At 38.6% G+C, this 18944-nt stretch overlaps 1 protein-coding gene across 1 annotated transcript in view; it reads left to right on the plus strand.

Annotated features, from left to right (window-relative positions):
- Positions 1-18943, plus strand: part of LOC120275528 (endoplasmic reticulum metallopeptidase 1-like) — a gene marked incomplete at its 5' end in the record, with an annotated part of 22021 nt that extends 3078 nt beyond the window's left edge. The window contains 11 exon segments of the mRNA XM_039282144.1: positions 13841-13997; positions 14437-14514; positions 14610-14687; positions 14975-15094; positions 15343-15504; positions 16383-16902; positions 16996-17152; positions 17331-17440; positions 17650-17762; positions 18001-18355; positions 18438-18943. Of these exon segments, the coding sequence (XP_039138078.1) occupies positions 13841-13997; positions 14437-14514; positions 14610-14687; positions 14975-15094; positions 15343-15504; positions 16383-16902; positions 16996-17152; positions 17331-17440; positions 17650-17762; positions 18001-18355; positions 18438-18769 (2182 nt within the window).
- Position 18944: the final 1 nt, after the last annotated feature.

Genomic DNA, 18944 nt, shown 5'->3' on the forward strand with positions numbered 1-18944 from the left:
ATGGTTACGTATTGTTTTTCGCTTAAGTCCCACCAATGACACATTTATTAATAATGCTTTTCGCGAATGTGTGTTGTTTAACCTTTTAAAAGCAGAAGGCCAGTGCACGTTGGAGCAAATGTTATGCAACATCAATGGAGCATTCGAATACACAACTCACGAGGGTCGAGTCGCGAGCGCCAAAGCCCGAACTGACAAACTAAATGCTGTTAAATCTTTACAAATAAACTAACAAGCTTATCCCGACCGAACTCAAATTTAAACATAGACCCAAGAAAAACAAACAATGCGGAAACAAAAAGAACGTCATTGTAAAATAGCCAGAAAATACATGAATACGTTTAAAAAATACAACGGTGTCTAAGAAAAAAGTTACTCTTAAAACAACGACAACGGTAAACAACAGAAAAAGTTAAACAATACTCAAGTTACTCTTAAACAACGACAACCGTGTTTAAGAGAAAATACGAAATAGTTTTAAAAAGCCGACCCGTGAGGTACCCATCTTCAACGCCACGTCAAGAAAGCATTCAATTTAAACAATAACATATTATTTATATGATATGTACTTTAGTATTAAAAGCTAACCATTATTTTAAACACTATACGTATCCGTTTAAACATAAAAGCTCGACGCTTACACAGAGACCATGTTGAGCTTGAGAACATTCATTCGAACGACGAACACGCTCTTCCTCACGATAAACATATATTTCCCCTTTTGCGACGAGTAAAATACACCCAATCACATCACGCCCAACTAACCCCATGACACAATCAAGACTTTTTCTTGCCTCTACCGACGCTTGCTCTTTACATCTTCTACTTCTTCTTCTCCGCCTTCTTTGTTCTTCACTTCATTGTCATTTAACGATTCCTCGAACGAATATTATGGAGAGTTTTTGCATCACAGATCCAACGTGAGCAAGCGCCAACGTCCACACCGCCCACCACGTTAACGAGATACGCGAGCGACGGGGTCTCAAGTTTCTCTCGCAGGTTAAGCTCATCACACCGTATCGATAAAAAACGGCTCGCCTAACAAAACCCAGACTGCCGACTTCCAATCGACAATGCCACGCCCACTCCATCTTCACAATGTCAGAAGCCCATCCTGTCAGACAAAAACGCGCAATAAATCAATCCTAACGAAAACGACGCTTACCTTCAGTCAAGCCTCTTTAACTATTCCACCGTTCGGGTCACATCGTAAATACGTCCGCACAACTTAACATATCGTAACTAGTCCCTTAACGCTATTAGTTAAACGCTTAAGATTTAATTTAACGCTTAAACATTGTCATTATCACTAAACATTATATTCTCCGCTAACATATTGATCTTTTATTCGACCAACTGTCATGTGAATTCGTACTCACGAGTCCCATTCATCCCCAACTAAGACACTCGACGCTGGACGCCTTACCTCCTCGCATCATTCCGCCAAGTCTGCCGCCGATATCGACAACGCTGGCTGTCAACATTTCAGATAATTCAAATCATGCAATCAAAAAATTCACTCAATCTCACAAGAACTAAAAACACGCGACCGGAACGCTACGCCGACAATCACCGGGCGCCTTCACGCACCGCAAAAGGAGTATAACAAAAATACTTTCAGTAATCAAAGACATTAATCAACCCGCCACACGCTTGCGGCGGTGGTGGCATAGGTTCGGCGTCCATCCGAAAGCCGCCCAAAATGGGGTTAGCGCACGAGCATCCAGAAGTCAAGGACCGTCTCAGTACAAGCGCCATCGACATCTCAGAAGCGACATGTTGCGTGGAGCATGGTGTGTCCACATACTCCGCATACAAGCAGTGCTTTGGTTGGGAAAAGAGCACGCCCGGGTGGTCCTCGACGGCATAGCCGACATCTCGCCACGATCACCGCTTTGCTTCGGTACGTGGATAAGCGCTCGAGACAAATCCCGGCAGCGTTGCGATCGTGGAAAGAGACGGTCGATCGCTTTTAAACGTGCACTCTTTCTCAACGGCTGCAGGTATTGTGGGATCCAAGAGGGCTCTGTGTCAGCCGCCGGCCGCTGTCACGGCACACCTCCTCGGAAAACATCGGTACACTCATCGGGCGCCACGGGTGAAAGACGGAAACAATGGTCACACGCTTCTTCGGGTATAGCGTCGACAACCCAGGACCACGCCACGACTCGGTCTCATATTCTGCCAGGGCGACGCCCATATACGAGGACGCAGATTATCACGAGATAATTACCTTCGTGGCCTCGACAGACCAAGGGCCTCAGTGAGCGCACTGCGACAGAGTCTCTCCCTTCGCCAACAACGCACACTGCCTTCTGGCTATCTGAGTCAATTTTCACCTACGAAAGCCCACGCCGACTCGAAGCATCGAGGGAGGAGTGCTGCGTCCATACAGCTCAAGATCAAGCGAGAGCATCCACTCGCCAAAAGACTTTCGATGACACCGCGAATGAAACCATGCACACATCACAAGCTCATCACTCGGTCGATCAATAACCCGACACGGCGCATCGGGCCCACTCATCCGTGCTCGAGTAAGGATCGCTCGCGAGATGTAGTCTCAAACGTCATGTGAGCTCGCTCAATGCTTGATCAAGGAAGCTCGCCATTTTACCGTGACGAAAATGGTCGACTCATAAGGTCTCGTAATGTTGGTTTCAAGCACTTAACATTTAAACATTCTCAATCTTGTTTAATTACACTTGTCCTCGACTTTAAATATTAATCCTTTCGTTTAAATATTTACAATAATGTTCAAAACATGTTTACTGAATTATTTAACCATTACCTTTGTTTAACCTTATTTGCTGTAGTTCAAGTCGATGCGCATGTTACGTAACCGCATGAGCAAGCCGAACAAAATGGGAGACCTACTTACGCCCGTAGATCATTACACTAGTAGAGATCATTATCGGATGCACCAAATCTTTCGCAGGTTAGTCGCCGCTGTCGACGATCGCTACGAAGCGATCGGTCAGCGCAAAGAACTCGGATCTCGGCCATCGTAACTTGTTCATGTCGGCGGCGGTAAGTTTTATGGTATCTTGCAAACACGCTCAGGTAAGAATAACGCATGCACACCAACGCACATCGATTATTACCGGTACTTCACCGCCGATCAATTACAAATCGGGCGCATAAGGAAGCTATATTCTTATACCCGATCGATGACATGCCTCTTGAGATCGGAAATCGTAGCTTCTGCTTTACCGCCTCGCGACGAGAAGGCGACTGCGCCTAGGACGAAAAGAGGATCGAGTCCCGCAGCGCTGACGTCCCGCGAAGTTACATCTGGCACCGGCCGCCATGGATCTCGGCCACAATCGACGATCTTTGCAGAATGAAATCAGCGCGACTAGGTATTGTAAATGATCGACGATGACTAGGAAACATTGTGTATCGATGGGCAACTTTCCATATTTAAACTCTTACTCTTTTACAATCGAATCGAATGTATTTTTAAACAGAGACATTGTTATTTTAAACGGATACACTCGTAATTTGAAATATTTCAACCGATGTAAACGATATATGGTATATTTAAACAACGAAACGGAAATGTACACAATTACAACGCAAATTAAACAATGAAATGAACATCAATGAACGCTACTGCTTATATTTAAACCGGTTTCCTCACGGACGCTACGCCTCCTCCTAGTATGGTAACATACCTTAATCAAATATTTCTAAAGAGAAACATTGTTTCTAAAGAGAAACATCGTATCAAATGATCGGCAACTTCCATGTTTAAACTCTTACTCTTACAACGAATGCATGAGTTTAACAAGAGACGTTGTTATTTTTAAACGGATACACCAGAATTTTTGAAATATTTCAAACCGATGTTTAAACGATATATAGTATATTTAAACAATCGAAAGTGAAACGTATGCACAATTAGAACGTGAAAATTAAACAATGAAATGAAACCGAATGAATTTAACCTCGCTCTACAATTCAAAACAAACAAAAATTTACATCAGATATACAGCACATGTTTTTCAAAAAACAAAAATTTAACCTGCTAGGACGCACTTTTGTCATGACACCGCCGCCTCCCTCCCTGATGCGTAACATACCTCATCCGAGGTAGGAACGCCTCGTCTGCAGAAGCGTCAGAATCTCACCCCAAAGTAATTGCTCGACAAAACCGCATGACGTAGATTCGCATAATCGACGCTTCCTCGTTTTTGCGCAGGGGTTTCCAAGTCGCGGCACGAGCCGGTACTGCAGCCGTCAACGCCAAACTCACATATCGACATAATCGTCGAACAGATTCACTGTCGAAATACTAGAAGTCGAGTATTAGAATCACCGACTACGTACTCAAACGTATATTAATCTGACATAATTAAAGAAATCCTTACCATGTCCAACGTCTGCTCTTATCGCACTCCTGATCACGAAGGAATAACGCCTCAGATTCTTGTTTATCATCGTCTGCGATCGACCATACATGGAAGTGGCCATTCATGATTATCGGAGGACGACACTAACTTAATGCATGTTGCGACACATCCTCCGACCATAGCCATAATTGTTTCACGCGCCGGCTCCGCTGACATAAACAGTCAGCAAAGCGGCCCCTGGTGATGAGTCGAGGCGCTTCAGAAGATATGCGCTGCTCGCCGACTTTTTGTATTATGTCATACGAAAAGCCGCCCATCACATCACGTCATGCACCATCTCCTTCCCTCAAGCAAATAAGTAGTATGACCTGTCGCAGAAATGCGACAAGTGCCATTCTTCCACACGATAAAGGCCGAGGTTAAACGATAATGTATATAATAAGACCATATCAGAAATATTTAAATGATATTATCAATCGTTACATGATATTATATATAATTAAACGTTAAGTAGACAAATTAAACGAGCAACACAAAGGCATTAAACACTATTAGAAAATCGTAAACACTATAACAAAACCTTTAAACAATATCATAAAAACTTAAACTTACCTCGTCTCATAGAGCAACCGAGGAAGATCCATCAACTAACGCTCGTGATTTGTTAAGACGCCACATGCCAACCCATTTCTTCTTCTTCTGAATAAAAGCTTTCCGAGCCGTCTCCGTCCCATTGTCTGATCGTCTTCGATCATCTCTCCTCGCTGCTCGACTCGGGGTATTCACAAAGATCATCTCCTTCGACGCTGACTGATGGCGACAAAGATCAACCGCAGACACATCCTTACATGGTTGTTCTTGTCGTGGATTGCGTCGGGTCTACGGATTCGACGGGCCGACAAAGATCAACCGCAGACATCCTTACACGGTTCTTGTTGCGGTGGATTGTCGTCACGCTAATGCTCGTCGATTCTGCCACGCCACCAAGAATGATTCAACGATCTCTCAACCGCGGGCTATGATAACATCATCATCGGGAGACACACCCTCAACTCGTTCTCGATCTTCGTGATCGCGTCTCCATCTGATGCCGCATCCTCGCAGCCCATGGCTCCACCGGGTCGAGGATTTTATCAAGAAGAGAGTCAATCGACCTTCTCAACCGCCGCAACGCCACATCATCTACGACGTCCCTCCCACCGCACGGTCATGTCATCAACGGCGATGCACTCAAGCAATAAAGACGCACCGATGGTGTCAGTATTGCTTTCATCGTCACCTGCGCGCGAGGATGCAGGCAAGATTGCTTCCTCCTTTTTCGCAAGTCTCTTCGAATGTGGCCGCTTTGAACGATCTTCCCGACGACGCTCGCCGCTCGTCACCCGACGCCTGCTCGTCTCCGGCGTCAGCTTCGCCAGGATGGCGCAAATGGCCGCTAACGCCCTTCCAGCTACCAACACGAAGCGCATGTCGAGGAAACCTTTGTCATCAATATTCTGCACGCCTTGAGCAAGAGTAAGCAGGTGCACATCTTTCGCCTAATATCGCTGTGGGCTGCCACGGCTGCTGCCACAATCGGGGACCGCTGCCGTGCAGAGGCCGTAATGCACCGCGCAGGGGAGGGCTCCTCCTGGCCGAGGAACGCTGGCGCGCAGCGGGTCGGCGAAGTAGGAGAATCCAGCTGCCCAACACACATCGATAGTAGGGTCACGCTCTCCTCATCCCGCCGTCCAGCAAGTGTAGTGTTTCTGAGCAATAAGCATCCATCCGCCTGGCTGTCTCAACAAATATTTCTTCTTCAAGATTCGGGCCGAATCCAAATGTCCTCAGAAACTAACATATGTAAACCAAACAATTTCAAATGAAATCATTCATTTTAAAAATATAAAAACTATATTTAAACAGAGTGTTTATATATTTAAACGTTATAGAATATAATTAAACGGAGAACAAAATATTTAAACCAATATGAATAATAGTTAAACGGTAAATACTAAAGTTAAACGCTAAATAAAATGTTTTAAACATTAAAAGACTCATGTTAAACATCGTCCATGATTTATTACCTCCTTTTTCCATCGTAGCCACGACAAGTCGGTTTCACCGCCGCCTTCCTGCAGTACTTTCACCAGAAGACAAGATCCTTGATCTCGCTAAACGGACTTTCTTCCCCTCGCTCCCGGCACACATAAAACCAGACGCTAAGCGCGACCAAGCAACCCCTAACGCATTCTCACTGGGCTCTCTTCCCAACAAGATCTATCTGCGGACCTCGAGCGGCCGGGTTGTGGAATATCCTCCATAAGCCACTTCAGGCTCGCGCGCGCCTACGCAGATCGCTTCCCACGGCCGGGATGATCATCGACATAATCAACCATCCGGGCTTCGAACCGAGTACGACCTATTTGGGAAGAGGACCGCACTCACGAGGTACACCATCGAGTTTCGACAAAAATTATCTTCTTCTCCTCCGTCGAACAAGTCGCACTTCGAGTGCCTCTGATGCGAGTCTCCTGCCTCTCGTGAGGGTTTTTCGAGCAGATACCTCCCTTCGAACACCGACCGTTTTCTTCTTCTCGAAGCACCACCGCGGCCGCCATCACAACGTGCTAGTACTCAAGCCAACTAGGGCCACATCTGAGGTCTCCAAACTCGCAGCTTTTCCCGATCCCCAATTTATCAAGGCGCACCATCGCATCTTTCAGAAAAGAGAATCAAGAAGGCCCTCTCTTGGTATATAGTCATTTCCACCGCAAATACCGGGGGTCTGGCCGATCAATCTCCCAAAGGTCGAGGGTCATGTTATTTTTCAATTCACTAAAGTCTCCACTCACGCTGTCAAATAGCATCGCCTATTAACTAGGTCGACCGCCATAATCACCAGCCTCGCGACATAATAACAACACATTCAATACGCAAGATTCACAAAAGTTTGCCGTTAAATATAAGGTTTTTAAACCAAGAACTCCTCAATTATTAAATGTCAGATATCAAAACGTTAAATGTAGACCCAAATTTTTATTAAACGTAGAGACGCAGAATACTTTAAACGTAGACAACAAAAACTTAAACTCAGAATATCTCATTTTAAACGCTCAACCCCATTTTCAGAAATCGCAACCATATCAAAATGAAACGGGAAACGTGTACATTATAAATATTACATAAATCATAACAATCGAAAAACTTTTTTCGGGACAGGTATAGCATTTAAAAATGCAAAACAACAAAACAAAACCCCACCGAGAAATCTCCCCAAGCAGATCTAACAAAAACCCCACCCGAGAAATCCCTCGCAGACTTCCAATATCTTCCAACAAAAACAGAACACAAAACAAAACCGAAAAATCTTTCAGAATGTAACGCTAACATAAAACCATACTCAATACCTTAGATCGACAGAACCCATAAATGCACAACTAGTACATGGGACTCCCTCCTTTGAGATACCTGCGGAAAGTTTGAAATCAGAACATGAGCTCTCACGTGAGAGACAACTTCGAGACACCTTCTGAAACGGAAGAGCTAAAGACGCCGAGTCGAGAAAAAGCAAGAATCCGCTCCAATAAATTGCCTCTAATACTCCTACGAAAACCACCCCACTTCCTCTCAAATCGCCAGATCTGGTCAGTACCCACGACTCCCCCACGCAAGCTAGCATTTTCCATAAAATTCAAACTCACTCCGCTCATATCCGCTATGCGTCTAGTATTTCAAAACATGTAGCTTTTGGGTGCAAAGGCTAGTGATCGAGTAAAACTAATCTGCTAAGAATTTTACAAACTTAAAAGTAGCTCAAGTCACTTTCCACTTTATTTTATTATTTTTTTTGTTTTGGTCCAGGAATAAGGGTACATGGTCCCCTCAAAATTAAAAAGTTGAGGATTTATAGTTCCGCATCAAAATGTGCTAGGCTTATATAAACATGTATATATATATATATATATATATATATCAAATCGTTATGATAATAAAAAAGAAAGAATTTAAAATTAGAAACAAATTTAGTTTAGAAAAAATTATCAAACATTAGTGATTTTGAGGAAATTTATCAAATTTAAAACTTCAAACTCTGAGAATTAAATATGAGTTCAAAAACTGATTGTGCTTTGTTCAGAATAACAAGTTGCAATCTTTGCAACTTGTAATTAACTGTGACTAAATCAGGCAATTAAATGAAATTATATAACTTGGTCCCATAGGAATGCAACAATAAAATCAGATAGCTGTCTCATGATTAAAAACTATTTAAAGAAAAGTTAAGATGTTACTGACACATGTATTCTATGTCATAATAACTTGAAATCAAGAGATCATCTTTTTATCGATTGTTCGCTTTTGAGAATTTGGTCTTTTTCCGGTGGTCTGCTAGGGATGTTGCTACTCTCCCATTCTCTCGGCTCTACAACATCCTGACCATCACTTGATCCCTCCCTTAAATTCTACACTCAAGGATACCTCGATCTAAGCACTAGAGCCATTTTCCTAACATCCCAACAAACGCAACAATCGATTTTTAACCAAAAATATTCATCCATTACTCTATACTCAATAAGACGCCTAACATGCTTCTTTTTCTTGGACATCGCAGACTTCTAAGGCCTTTTCAAAGCAGGATCCATCCGACGCCGCCGTAAGATCGTTGCTCTTTAACTCCCCACCCAGATCCACCGACTTGCCGAGAAATCGCGACATCACGCACCGGTAATCCGCTTCTTTCTGTCACGGACCTGCCTTTGTCTCCGACAGTGACTTCGGCCACCACCGCTATTTTTCCCTCATCTACTTTTATCGTTGCTTTTGTTTTACTTGGGCTCTCATGCATCGTTATTCTCATCCCTAACGGCGATATCGCCTTTATTATCATTGTCATAGCCGGTCTGTATCTTACTGCATTGCTTTCTACGTTTCTTTCTCTTCTTTTTCTAATAAATTTCGCAGGCTTTATCCACTTTTGATTCATAGCGTCGTTTTCATGAACCCTGACCTCGCTTATTAATCTCAAGCCACAAAAATTGATGATGTGTTTGTCATGCACAAAACCAGTATCAATCATACTTTGTTAAGACTGTTGATGGTGATGGTTGTTTGGACTTTGGAGTGCACAGAGATGATATGAAAGAAAAATAGTGCAAAAATGTTTGACGGTGGGCAACATATATTTTATATATAAAGATTAATTTACCTCCACATATTTTTAAAATTTTGATGTGGAAATTATATTGAGATTTAAATTTTTAGAATATGATAAATACTTTTGAGTATGGTTTTGCAATTTTAAAACTTAGAAAACAACAGTGATTTTTACAAAATTATAGTTTACTTTTATTATTTTTGTATATTCAAAGAACAAAATAAATAAATTTATAAATATTTATTTTTCATTCAATTGTTTGAATGGTGATAGGATGTTTTTATAGAAATGAAAGTAGAATACTCACCACTTCAATAATAAGGTACGTTTAAGTCATCTCCAATCATACTCTAAATTTATAAAAGTTGCTTTAATTTTTAAAGTGATAATGGTGGAGAACAACGTATTTAAATAGAGTAATAAAATTAAATTTAAAATTAACAATGTGGACAAAATAATTAGGACATGAAAAGCTTATACATATATATCTTTATAATGTGACGGAGGGAATACCAACATAGATTAAGAGGTTGGAATGTTACTATCAAGCTGGTGAAACCCGTTTTTGAACAAACCAGCCTGCAACAATTTATTAAAGTGCTAAAAGTTAATATCAAATTAAACATGCCAGCTCAAGTGCCGTCCTGATGTAAATCATGCTAGCTAGCTAGAGAGGAGTCACTGCAAGCTTTATTATTATTATATTATTTTTATTTTTATTTTATAGTGAGAAAGCGTGTAGTGGCTGCTCATTTCAATCGTAGTCAAATGGTGTTCGTAAAACGAGTAAGACCACTCTCAGTGTCGGGAGGTGACATCACTTTCAAGCACTTTCGCGCTCATTCGTCGCTGTCGATACATGAATCCCAAAGATTAGCTAGCCACGATGTTTCTACAGCATCAAAAAGCGCTATAAACTAGTTAAATTAGCTTTTATGATCGACTCACTTTCCCCCACTCAAGAAAAACATAAACGAAGCTTTCAGCTTAATTCAAAATCTACTCACCAAAAATAGCAGAAGATCACTTTCTCCACTTCAAAGACAACGATATGTTTTGTGTTTCGCACCATTTTCTCACTCCCCACTTTTTCCTGAACGAACGTCCCCTGAAGCTAGGGTGTCATTAGTTGCCATGCAAGCATGTTTGAGCACTCAAACTTGTTTCACTTTCTCCTACTGATAATTAATATCCATCCCATGCAGGAATTCACATGGTTTCATGCAGAAACAACAACAGAATCAATTCTGTATTGCAATTATTAAAACTAGCTCAACCATCTAGACAAAGTTACATACGTGTTTCACTTTCCACCATATATATATATATATATATATATAACTCAGATCATATCATCTTATATATCCACAAACAACTTATTCAATGAAGATATATATATATATATATATTATTATCTTCTTTCACAACAGACTGGTCCACATGCATTATTTCGCAGTTGCACGTACCAACTTCTTCAGACAAACTTATGACACATGCCTTAATGACATTAGCAAAAGTGAAAGATTTTGTTTGCATTTTTGTCAAATGGGTATGATTTGTTTTGTCTTTCTAATATATACAGTACCCTCCTTTCAATTATAAGTGTTCATTTTTAGAAATTTTAGTATCTCAAATTATCTAGATGTATAACTAATTTAATTTTATTAATATATTTAAATATATTATTTTTCATTACTATTACTTTAAATGCATAATTTTAATTAATAATATATATATAATACTAGCTAAATGTTTATAAAATGTTTATTTTACTATATAAAACGAGATTATGGATACTTGGAAAGAATATTATTTAATATTATTGTTTTGACTAAAAGCTTTTTTAATGCTATCACATAATTTGTTAGATGTCAATTTAATTATTGAGAGAGTATTTTAGGTCTAATGGAAGTTTGATAAAGCATAATGTGCATTTTTGTAATGATTTCCTAATTCATATTATTTAATTGATAAAATTAAAAGTAAAATTTATAGATCAATAATATTAAATTAAAAATTTTAAAAATAATACTATAAAAAATATTTTTATTCAAAAAGTTGTTTATACAAACTCTATCATATTTTTATATTATATATATTTAATCCAATAGTACATTTGTCTTTTCTCCTCAAGTAAAATGTGAGTTTGACTCATCCATCTTACAAAACATGTGTGCCCGTGGTAGTTGAATATTCTTTTGTCGGTAGAGCCATTGTTCTCTGGATTTTCTCTAGCTGCAGCACATGTGTGGTAGTGGTTTATTCACTTTGTTATAATAATTATAATAAATCTCTATCATAATATGTTTAATTAATAGAATTGGAACTTAAGAACCAATGGTGAGTTGGTGGGGAAAATTATAAAGTTAAAAATAATTTTTACATTCATACAACTATCATTATAAGTGAGAAGGACGGCACTAATTGATCGGATCACAAATCCGAGGAAGGTAATTGCTTTGATGCTGCCGGGCGGAACCGCAGTAAAATTCTACCCACACATCTGATGATTTCAAATTCAATCTTGACTGTTGATTTTGTCAGTAGTGTACTCTGTGTAAAGTTTACTCAGTGAAACTCTATTTAAGCAGCGAACCTGAAGATGCATGGAATCACAGCTTCTTCTCTTGAATATCTCTACTAGTGTTGTTCATTGTCAAAGGTTTGATTTCTCTGCCTCTTTTGTATGAATTTCTCATTCCACAATGCTATTCAATTTTGTAGCCATCAATTCAATAGTATGGTTTAAATTTCATCTATTCTGTAAAATCTGGGCACATTTTTTGTGGGAAGAAAATCTTGGAATGTGGTGAGAAGAAAGATGATGCTTTGGTTCAGATTGTTGATGGAGTTTATTTTGAGGAACTTTGGTCTCTGTGATGGAATTTGTCATTTTAATGGATAAATCAATTTAGATTAAGATAAATGCAGTCCACACATGGAATACAAACACACCAGAAACAAAGAAACATCAAAGAAACAAACTCAAACAAGACAAACACATCAACATGAGAAGGTATCTTGAGGTCCCCAGTGTTAACATGATGCATAAAAACTGCATTTTTGCTGATGGAACTAGTAATTATACTGACAAAAGAACTTCAATATCAGTCAGATTAATGAGTTTTACAAATAAATTATTGAATGTAGTTACTGTGTTTAATGGAAGGTTTCTCTATTTGTGTAAACTTCTTCAGGGAACCTTGATGTTACCTACAACTTCAGCAGCCAAACCTTATGGTATTGGCTGGAATTCACATTCTAACAAGTTTCAAGAAAAGGAGAACTTGAGGCCTGCATTTGTGTGGTTGGCCTTGTTTGTACTCCTCATCAGTAGCAGTTGGGCAGTCTACCATTTTCAGTTTCAGAGTCTCCCAACACCTATTGATGCTGAACAGCAGGTGAACAAGGTTTCTCAGAAGCCTCAGCACTGGAGCATGTCAAGTTCTTGACAAGTTTGGGACCTCATTCTGTTGGTTCAGATGCTCTGGATGTTGGAGTACAGGTTTGGGTTGCTAATTATTGTTTTAGTATTCCATTCTCTAACTGTTGGTATCACTCAACATTCTTCCACATTAGTATGTTTTGGCAGAAGCAAAATAAGATACAGCAAACTGTTAATGGGAAGGTCAATGTCCAAGCGATTACTTTGAGCCGGATAATGGCAGCAAATCGCCTCTCTGAGGATTATTTTCATGGAAAAACACTTTGTGTATTCGGATTTGAAGCTACGTGTTATTGAGGCTCTCCCAAAGATCTAACTGGAGCAGAAAATGATGCAATTCTGGTTTCTGCTCCACATTGACACTGGTTTTTAGTGCGTATGTTTCTTTCTTTCTCTTTTGTGCCAATACTAACATTCAGAATGCTATCTTCAGTTCCCTTTTACTTGCTTTCATCTTAGTTATGAATGGACTTCATGACATAATAAGTTTCATTTCACATTTACTGGTTTTCTCATAGTAATTTTTCAGAGTGTATATATCCGTTTTGTTTAATTTTAATTTTCTCCACTTAATGCATATGACATTTATTTAAACTGCGAAACTGTGTGAACACATTTATAAGACCATATTATCCTAACCTGCATGTATCTATTTTAACATAACAGTAAAAGAAGGATTGTAAGGATCTGACTGAATGTGTTAATTATCATTTTTAACACAATCTATAAGTGTTTATGCTTGCTGTTGTCTGATCTTTGCCTTTTCTGTCATGTAAAAATTTTCCTAGCAAGTTAAGAATTTAGTCATTTTACCATGGCATTGGGAGGTGAAGCAATCATGTTATTATGGTTATTCTTTTGTTCATAATACTGTTGGTTGTTCATAAAAGTAGAAAAATGATTTTTCAGGGAAGGTGCTGGTGATGACACTTCATCTGTGGCTGTGATGTTGGAGCTTGCTCGAGGACTATCTCAGAGCGCTCATGATTTTAAACATCCTGTTATCTTCTTTTTTAATACCGGAGAAGAGGAGGGCCTTACTGGTGCTCACAGCTTTATAACACAGGTTGTATAATCTTACTTACATAATTCTCATATGGATTGATCAATATACTGGTTAAGCATCCTAAAACACCAAAAAGGTGGGTTTTTATACTGGTTAGGCTAAAACTGCTAGGATTAGCTTGTGCTGAAATGCAGCTTGAATTCAGTCATCAATGTTTGCTGTTAAAACCTGGGGAATTATCTTCATAATAAAATTGCAGTTAAAACAGTGTTCCTTGTTTCATGCACCTGATGCACATTGAAAAATCCTTCGTAACTACTTCTTGAGTTATGGAAAGTTCTTTAATCTTATTAGTTGAAGCCATTTCCTGTTATAATCCAACTCAGTATTCTATTCTTACATTTTGATGCCTTATTGTAGTCTATAAGGTCATGATTCTTTTGAAAAATAAGCAATTTATCTATGGAGCAGAGGATAACCTCTTTTTCCATTCATGCAGCATCCTTGGCGTACTACAATTCGATATGCGATTGACTTGGAAGCAATGGGGATTGGCGGTAAATCAAGCATATTTCAGGTCTTCACATATTGTTTACTTTATATATATATATATATATATATGTATGTATGTATGTATGTATAGCATGCAATCTTATCAGCTGTATTTAACAGAGCGGTCCTGAATCATCATTCCCTATTGAAAATTTTGCAAAGGTGGCAAAATACCCATCAGGTCAGATCATTACGCAGGTTTGTGTCCCGATCTTACAAAATGATGTAAAATCTGTTGTTTGTGTAACTGCATTTGGTGCAAATATTACTTGCCCATCAGTTATTTAAAGTAAATTGTTCTTTTAATTTACAAGCTGATGTATACTGTATTTTCTGCAATTTCTTTCTATTAATCTGAAACTCTTTCAGAATAGAATACCATTTTCTTCCTAAATATCTCTCTTTAGAGTTACTTTCTTTAGCCGATAATCATTTTGCCTATTTAAAGTAGATGCTACATTTCATTGGTGGTGGTGGTTCTGCAGGATCTCTTCAGTTCTGGAATACTAAACTCTGGAACTGATTTCCAAGTATATAAAGAAATTGGTGGTCTATCTGGGCTTGACTTTGCATTTACTGATAGAACCGCAGTTTACCACACAAAGGTACATTTTGCAATGATCTTGTATATTTATCTCAGAAAATTTGATCATTTTACTGAACAAATAAACTCACTTTCCAGTCAAGAAGTATAACTAGTTTTTGCACTATAAATGTTACAGTGGTAGTAAAAATATCCAGTGGAAAGAACACAACAGTTAGTTAAGATTTTGTGTATGGAACCTTCGAATCATTTGCATCATTTCAGAAGATTCTGTGTTATCACCTTAAAAATGCATACCTTCCAATGCAGAATGACAAACTGAAGATGCTGAAGCCAGGATCTCTTCAGCATCTTGGAGACAATATGTTGCCATTTCTGCTTCAAGTTGGAACGTCAGAAGATCTTCCCAATGAATTATCGCATAAACGTGGAGGGACTTCTGAAGACAGTCCTATTTATTTTGATGTTCTGGTATGGCAAAATATATCACAAAAACACTCTTTTTAAACTTGACTTGTTGCTAAGTAATTCTGTAATACTACATGATAGTGAATCTCCAACTTGAATGATGTCCTTTTTCTTTTCAGTGGTATAATCATAATTTGCTTCAAGAATTTAAGACAAGAGAACATTTCAACTGTAACTTTGAGCCATGAAAGTTCTGTATCATGTGATGTTATTTCTATAATTTGGAATTTATTGCTTGTCATCAAAATCTCCCATTTTCTTGCCTATTATCTTTTACTATTGTTTTACAGAGAATACTTGAAATCTTTGATGTGCTTTGTAAATAACTAAAAGGTTAAAACTGAGGTTCCCTGAATAATTCAGTGCACCCATTGATGTTCTTTAGTTACAAGTATCGATCTCCTTTTAAGAAATGATGGCAATTGTACTTGAGCACAATTTGACTAAAAATTTGTTGTGTCACCTTTTCTTGGTTATTTTCAGTTGCATATTCTACTTGACCTTAAGATTGTAAATTTATTGACTTACATTAGTAAAAATAGGAGAGTTTTCTTTGCAAGGGCTGTTCTTTCTCAATTTGATTTCTAAATAATGCTTCAAATGGCATCAAGCAAAGTTTCATTATATTTTGTATCATCTGCCTCTAAAATTTTAATGAATTAAAGAAAGAATCTTAGCCTTTCATGTTAAGATCAGATATTTATTTAAGTCAGGATCGAACTATTAACCGTTTATTATGTGATCAGTGCTTGAGTAAAGCCAGGTTGTGGTATTACATTAGTTCCTTTTCGATAACATATGTCGACTATTTGTAGGGTTTGTAGATATTTTTACTAATACTCTCAAAACTAAATTATTTCTGCAATTTGGCAAATTTGCAGGGTGTCTACATGGTTGTGTTCCCGCAACATCTTGCAACCATGATTCAAATTTCAGTAATAGTACTGGCACTTCTAATCTTGGCAATTTCATTACTGATGGGCGGTATTTCGAATGCTATATCATTCGGTTTAGCATGTTTAAGCATCGTGCTCATGTGGATATTTTCGCTGAGTTTTTCAGCTATAGTTGCTTTTATCCTACCGCAAATTTCTTTCTCCCCTATACCTTACATTGCAAATCCATGGATGATTCTTGGTTTATTTGGTGCACCTGCATTACTTGGGGCATTTGCTGGTCAACAAATTGGTTTCTATCTTCTCCAGACATTCTTGCAAATTAGTTTTTCCAACAGAATGCAAAAGCTACATTCTAGCACTGAAGATATTAAGAACGAGGCTGAAAGGTGGCTTTTTAAATCTGGCTTAGTCCAATGGTTTGTCATTCTTGTTCTTGGCCATTATTTCGAGGTTCAGTCTACCTATTTGGCACTCATTTGGTTTGTCTCACCTGCAGTTGCATGTGAGTACCTCTCTACCTTAGTGCCATTTACAATCTCGATCGTAAATTTCTATTGTTATCGATGCTGATGATGCTTGCAACTCTATTTCCCAGATGGTCTCATGGAAGCAACATTAACCCCTTCTCAGCCACCAAAACAGCTCAATGATGCCACATTAATAATGGGATTGACACTTCCTGTTGTAATCTCTTCTGGTATCCCAATTATGTTAATTGGGACACTAATTGGGAACATGGTTCGATTCGACAGGTAGAGTTACATCCTCACATGATCCTAAATAGTTTCCTGAGAGTATCTGCTGCAGCTATATTAAATTGTTCATTTTTCAATTGCAGAAGGTTGATTCTGTCAAATTATGATTTCATTCGCATTGTTATTTATATATTAATAATCAAGTGGTTATCATTACTTAACGATTGAGGTGCAGGAACCCAGGTAATACTTCAGAATTGGGCGGGAATCTGATCGTTGCGATAGTTGTTGCTGCTGTAGTTTGTCTTTTCCTGGTGTACCTTCTTTCATATATTCATAATTCAGGTACTCATTTGCAGCTCTAGTAGCAAATGGCACTGAAAACTCTGCTCGAAGATGAATATCTCAAAATAAAACTATACATAATTTTTGTTCCTGCAATAATCTTTTATTTTTGAACTTTTTTACGCTCTTTTCCCCCTCAAATCAATAAACTAGTGCTTCATCTATGATATAATATGGGCTTTGGTTAAATTGCTGGGATATTTTTGCAGGTGCAAAGGGACATCTTATACTTTTTAGCTCTGCTTTGCTTGGTCTCTCCCTAGCTGCAGTATATACTGGTGTTGTCCCTGCATACACAGATGACATTTCCCGAACTCTCAATGTGAGTATAATTTGAACACTCGGCTTTCTTCTTTCGTTTTAGCTACTCATCGATGTTCTTTGGCTCTATTTTCTTATATTATTGAGGTTTTAGTCAGTAAATCGAGAACAAGAGTACAATGACACATTTATATTGATGGATTCAGATTCTCAGATTCTATTATAAATTTGTGATTTAATCTCTCAATTATATGCTCAAGTGACCTGCAATTTTGTTTTAAATTTCTGTGTGTTCCTAGGTGGTCCATGTTGTCGAGGCGACAGGATCAAATGGAAGTCAGAACATACAATCATACATTTCTTTGTTTTCCTCCACTCCCGGTAAATTGACTGATATAGTGGAGAACCTCGAGGGCGAAGAGTTCTCTTGTGGAAACAAGACTCTCGACCTTGCAACCTTTTCTGTAGCATATGGTTGCCTGAGTTATCAGAACACGGAAGAAGGGTGGTCTAAATCAGAAATTCCTATACTGAAAATTAAAAGTGATAAAAAAGACGACATTAGGAAGACAAGGGTGTTGCTCGATACCAAGCTTTCACACCGTTGGGTGCTCGCTATCAACACTGAATATATCAGTGACTTCTCTTTCGCAGGTGATGTTGTGATTCAAAATTCTTACAGTTTGCTCGTAGTTGTGTAGAACAATGAACATTAATATCTGCCATTTAATTACAGTCGGCTCCAACAAATTGGTTCCTAACGATGAGAAAAGCTCTGTAAATGGATGGCATATTATTCAATTCGCTGGAGGGAAGAACTCACCGACAAAGTTCTATTTGAATCTTGTCTGGTTAAATACTTCGAAGACGCACGAACAAGATGAAAATTCTGTACCATTACTGAAACTAAGAACAGATTTGAACAGAACCACCCCGAAAACTGCAAGTGTTCTTGGGAAACTTCCATCTTGGTTCTCTTTGTTCGGTAAATCCACTGCTCCTTATACATTTTCTTTTGTATCCAGCCTCCCGGTCAACTTCGAAAATAATCTCCGGGCTGATACATGATCAATGTATCTTTTCTCGCAACTTCTCCGGGAGTTCTAATATTAAGAGTACTTGTTATAAATAAAAATGTATCTCATTGTAGCTGCTTCTTAGCTACAATGCATGATCTGTAAACTACCTTGATGCTTATGGCTTCCACTTTCTAATGAACAGAATGGCTATTGGAAATCATATC

This window comes from Dioscorea cayenensis, chromosome 14 (assembly GCF_009730915.1).
Source record: "Dioscorea cayenensis subsp. rotundata cultivar TDr96_F1 chromosome 14, TDr96_F1_v2_PseudoChromosome.rev07_lg8_w22 25.fasta, whole genome shotgun sequence".
NCBI lineage: Eukaryota > Viridiplantae > Streptophyta > Magnoliopsida > Dioscoreales > Dioscoreaceae > Dioscorea > Dioscorea cayenensis.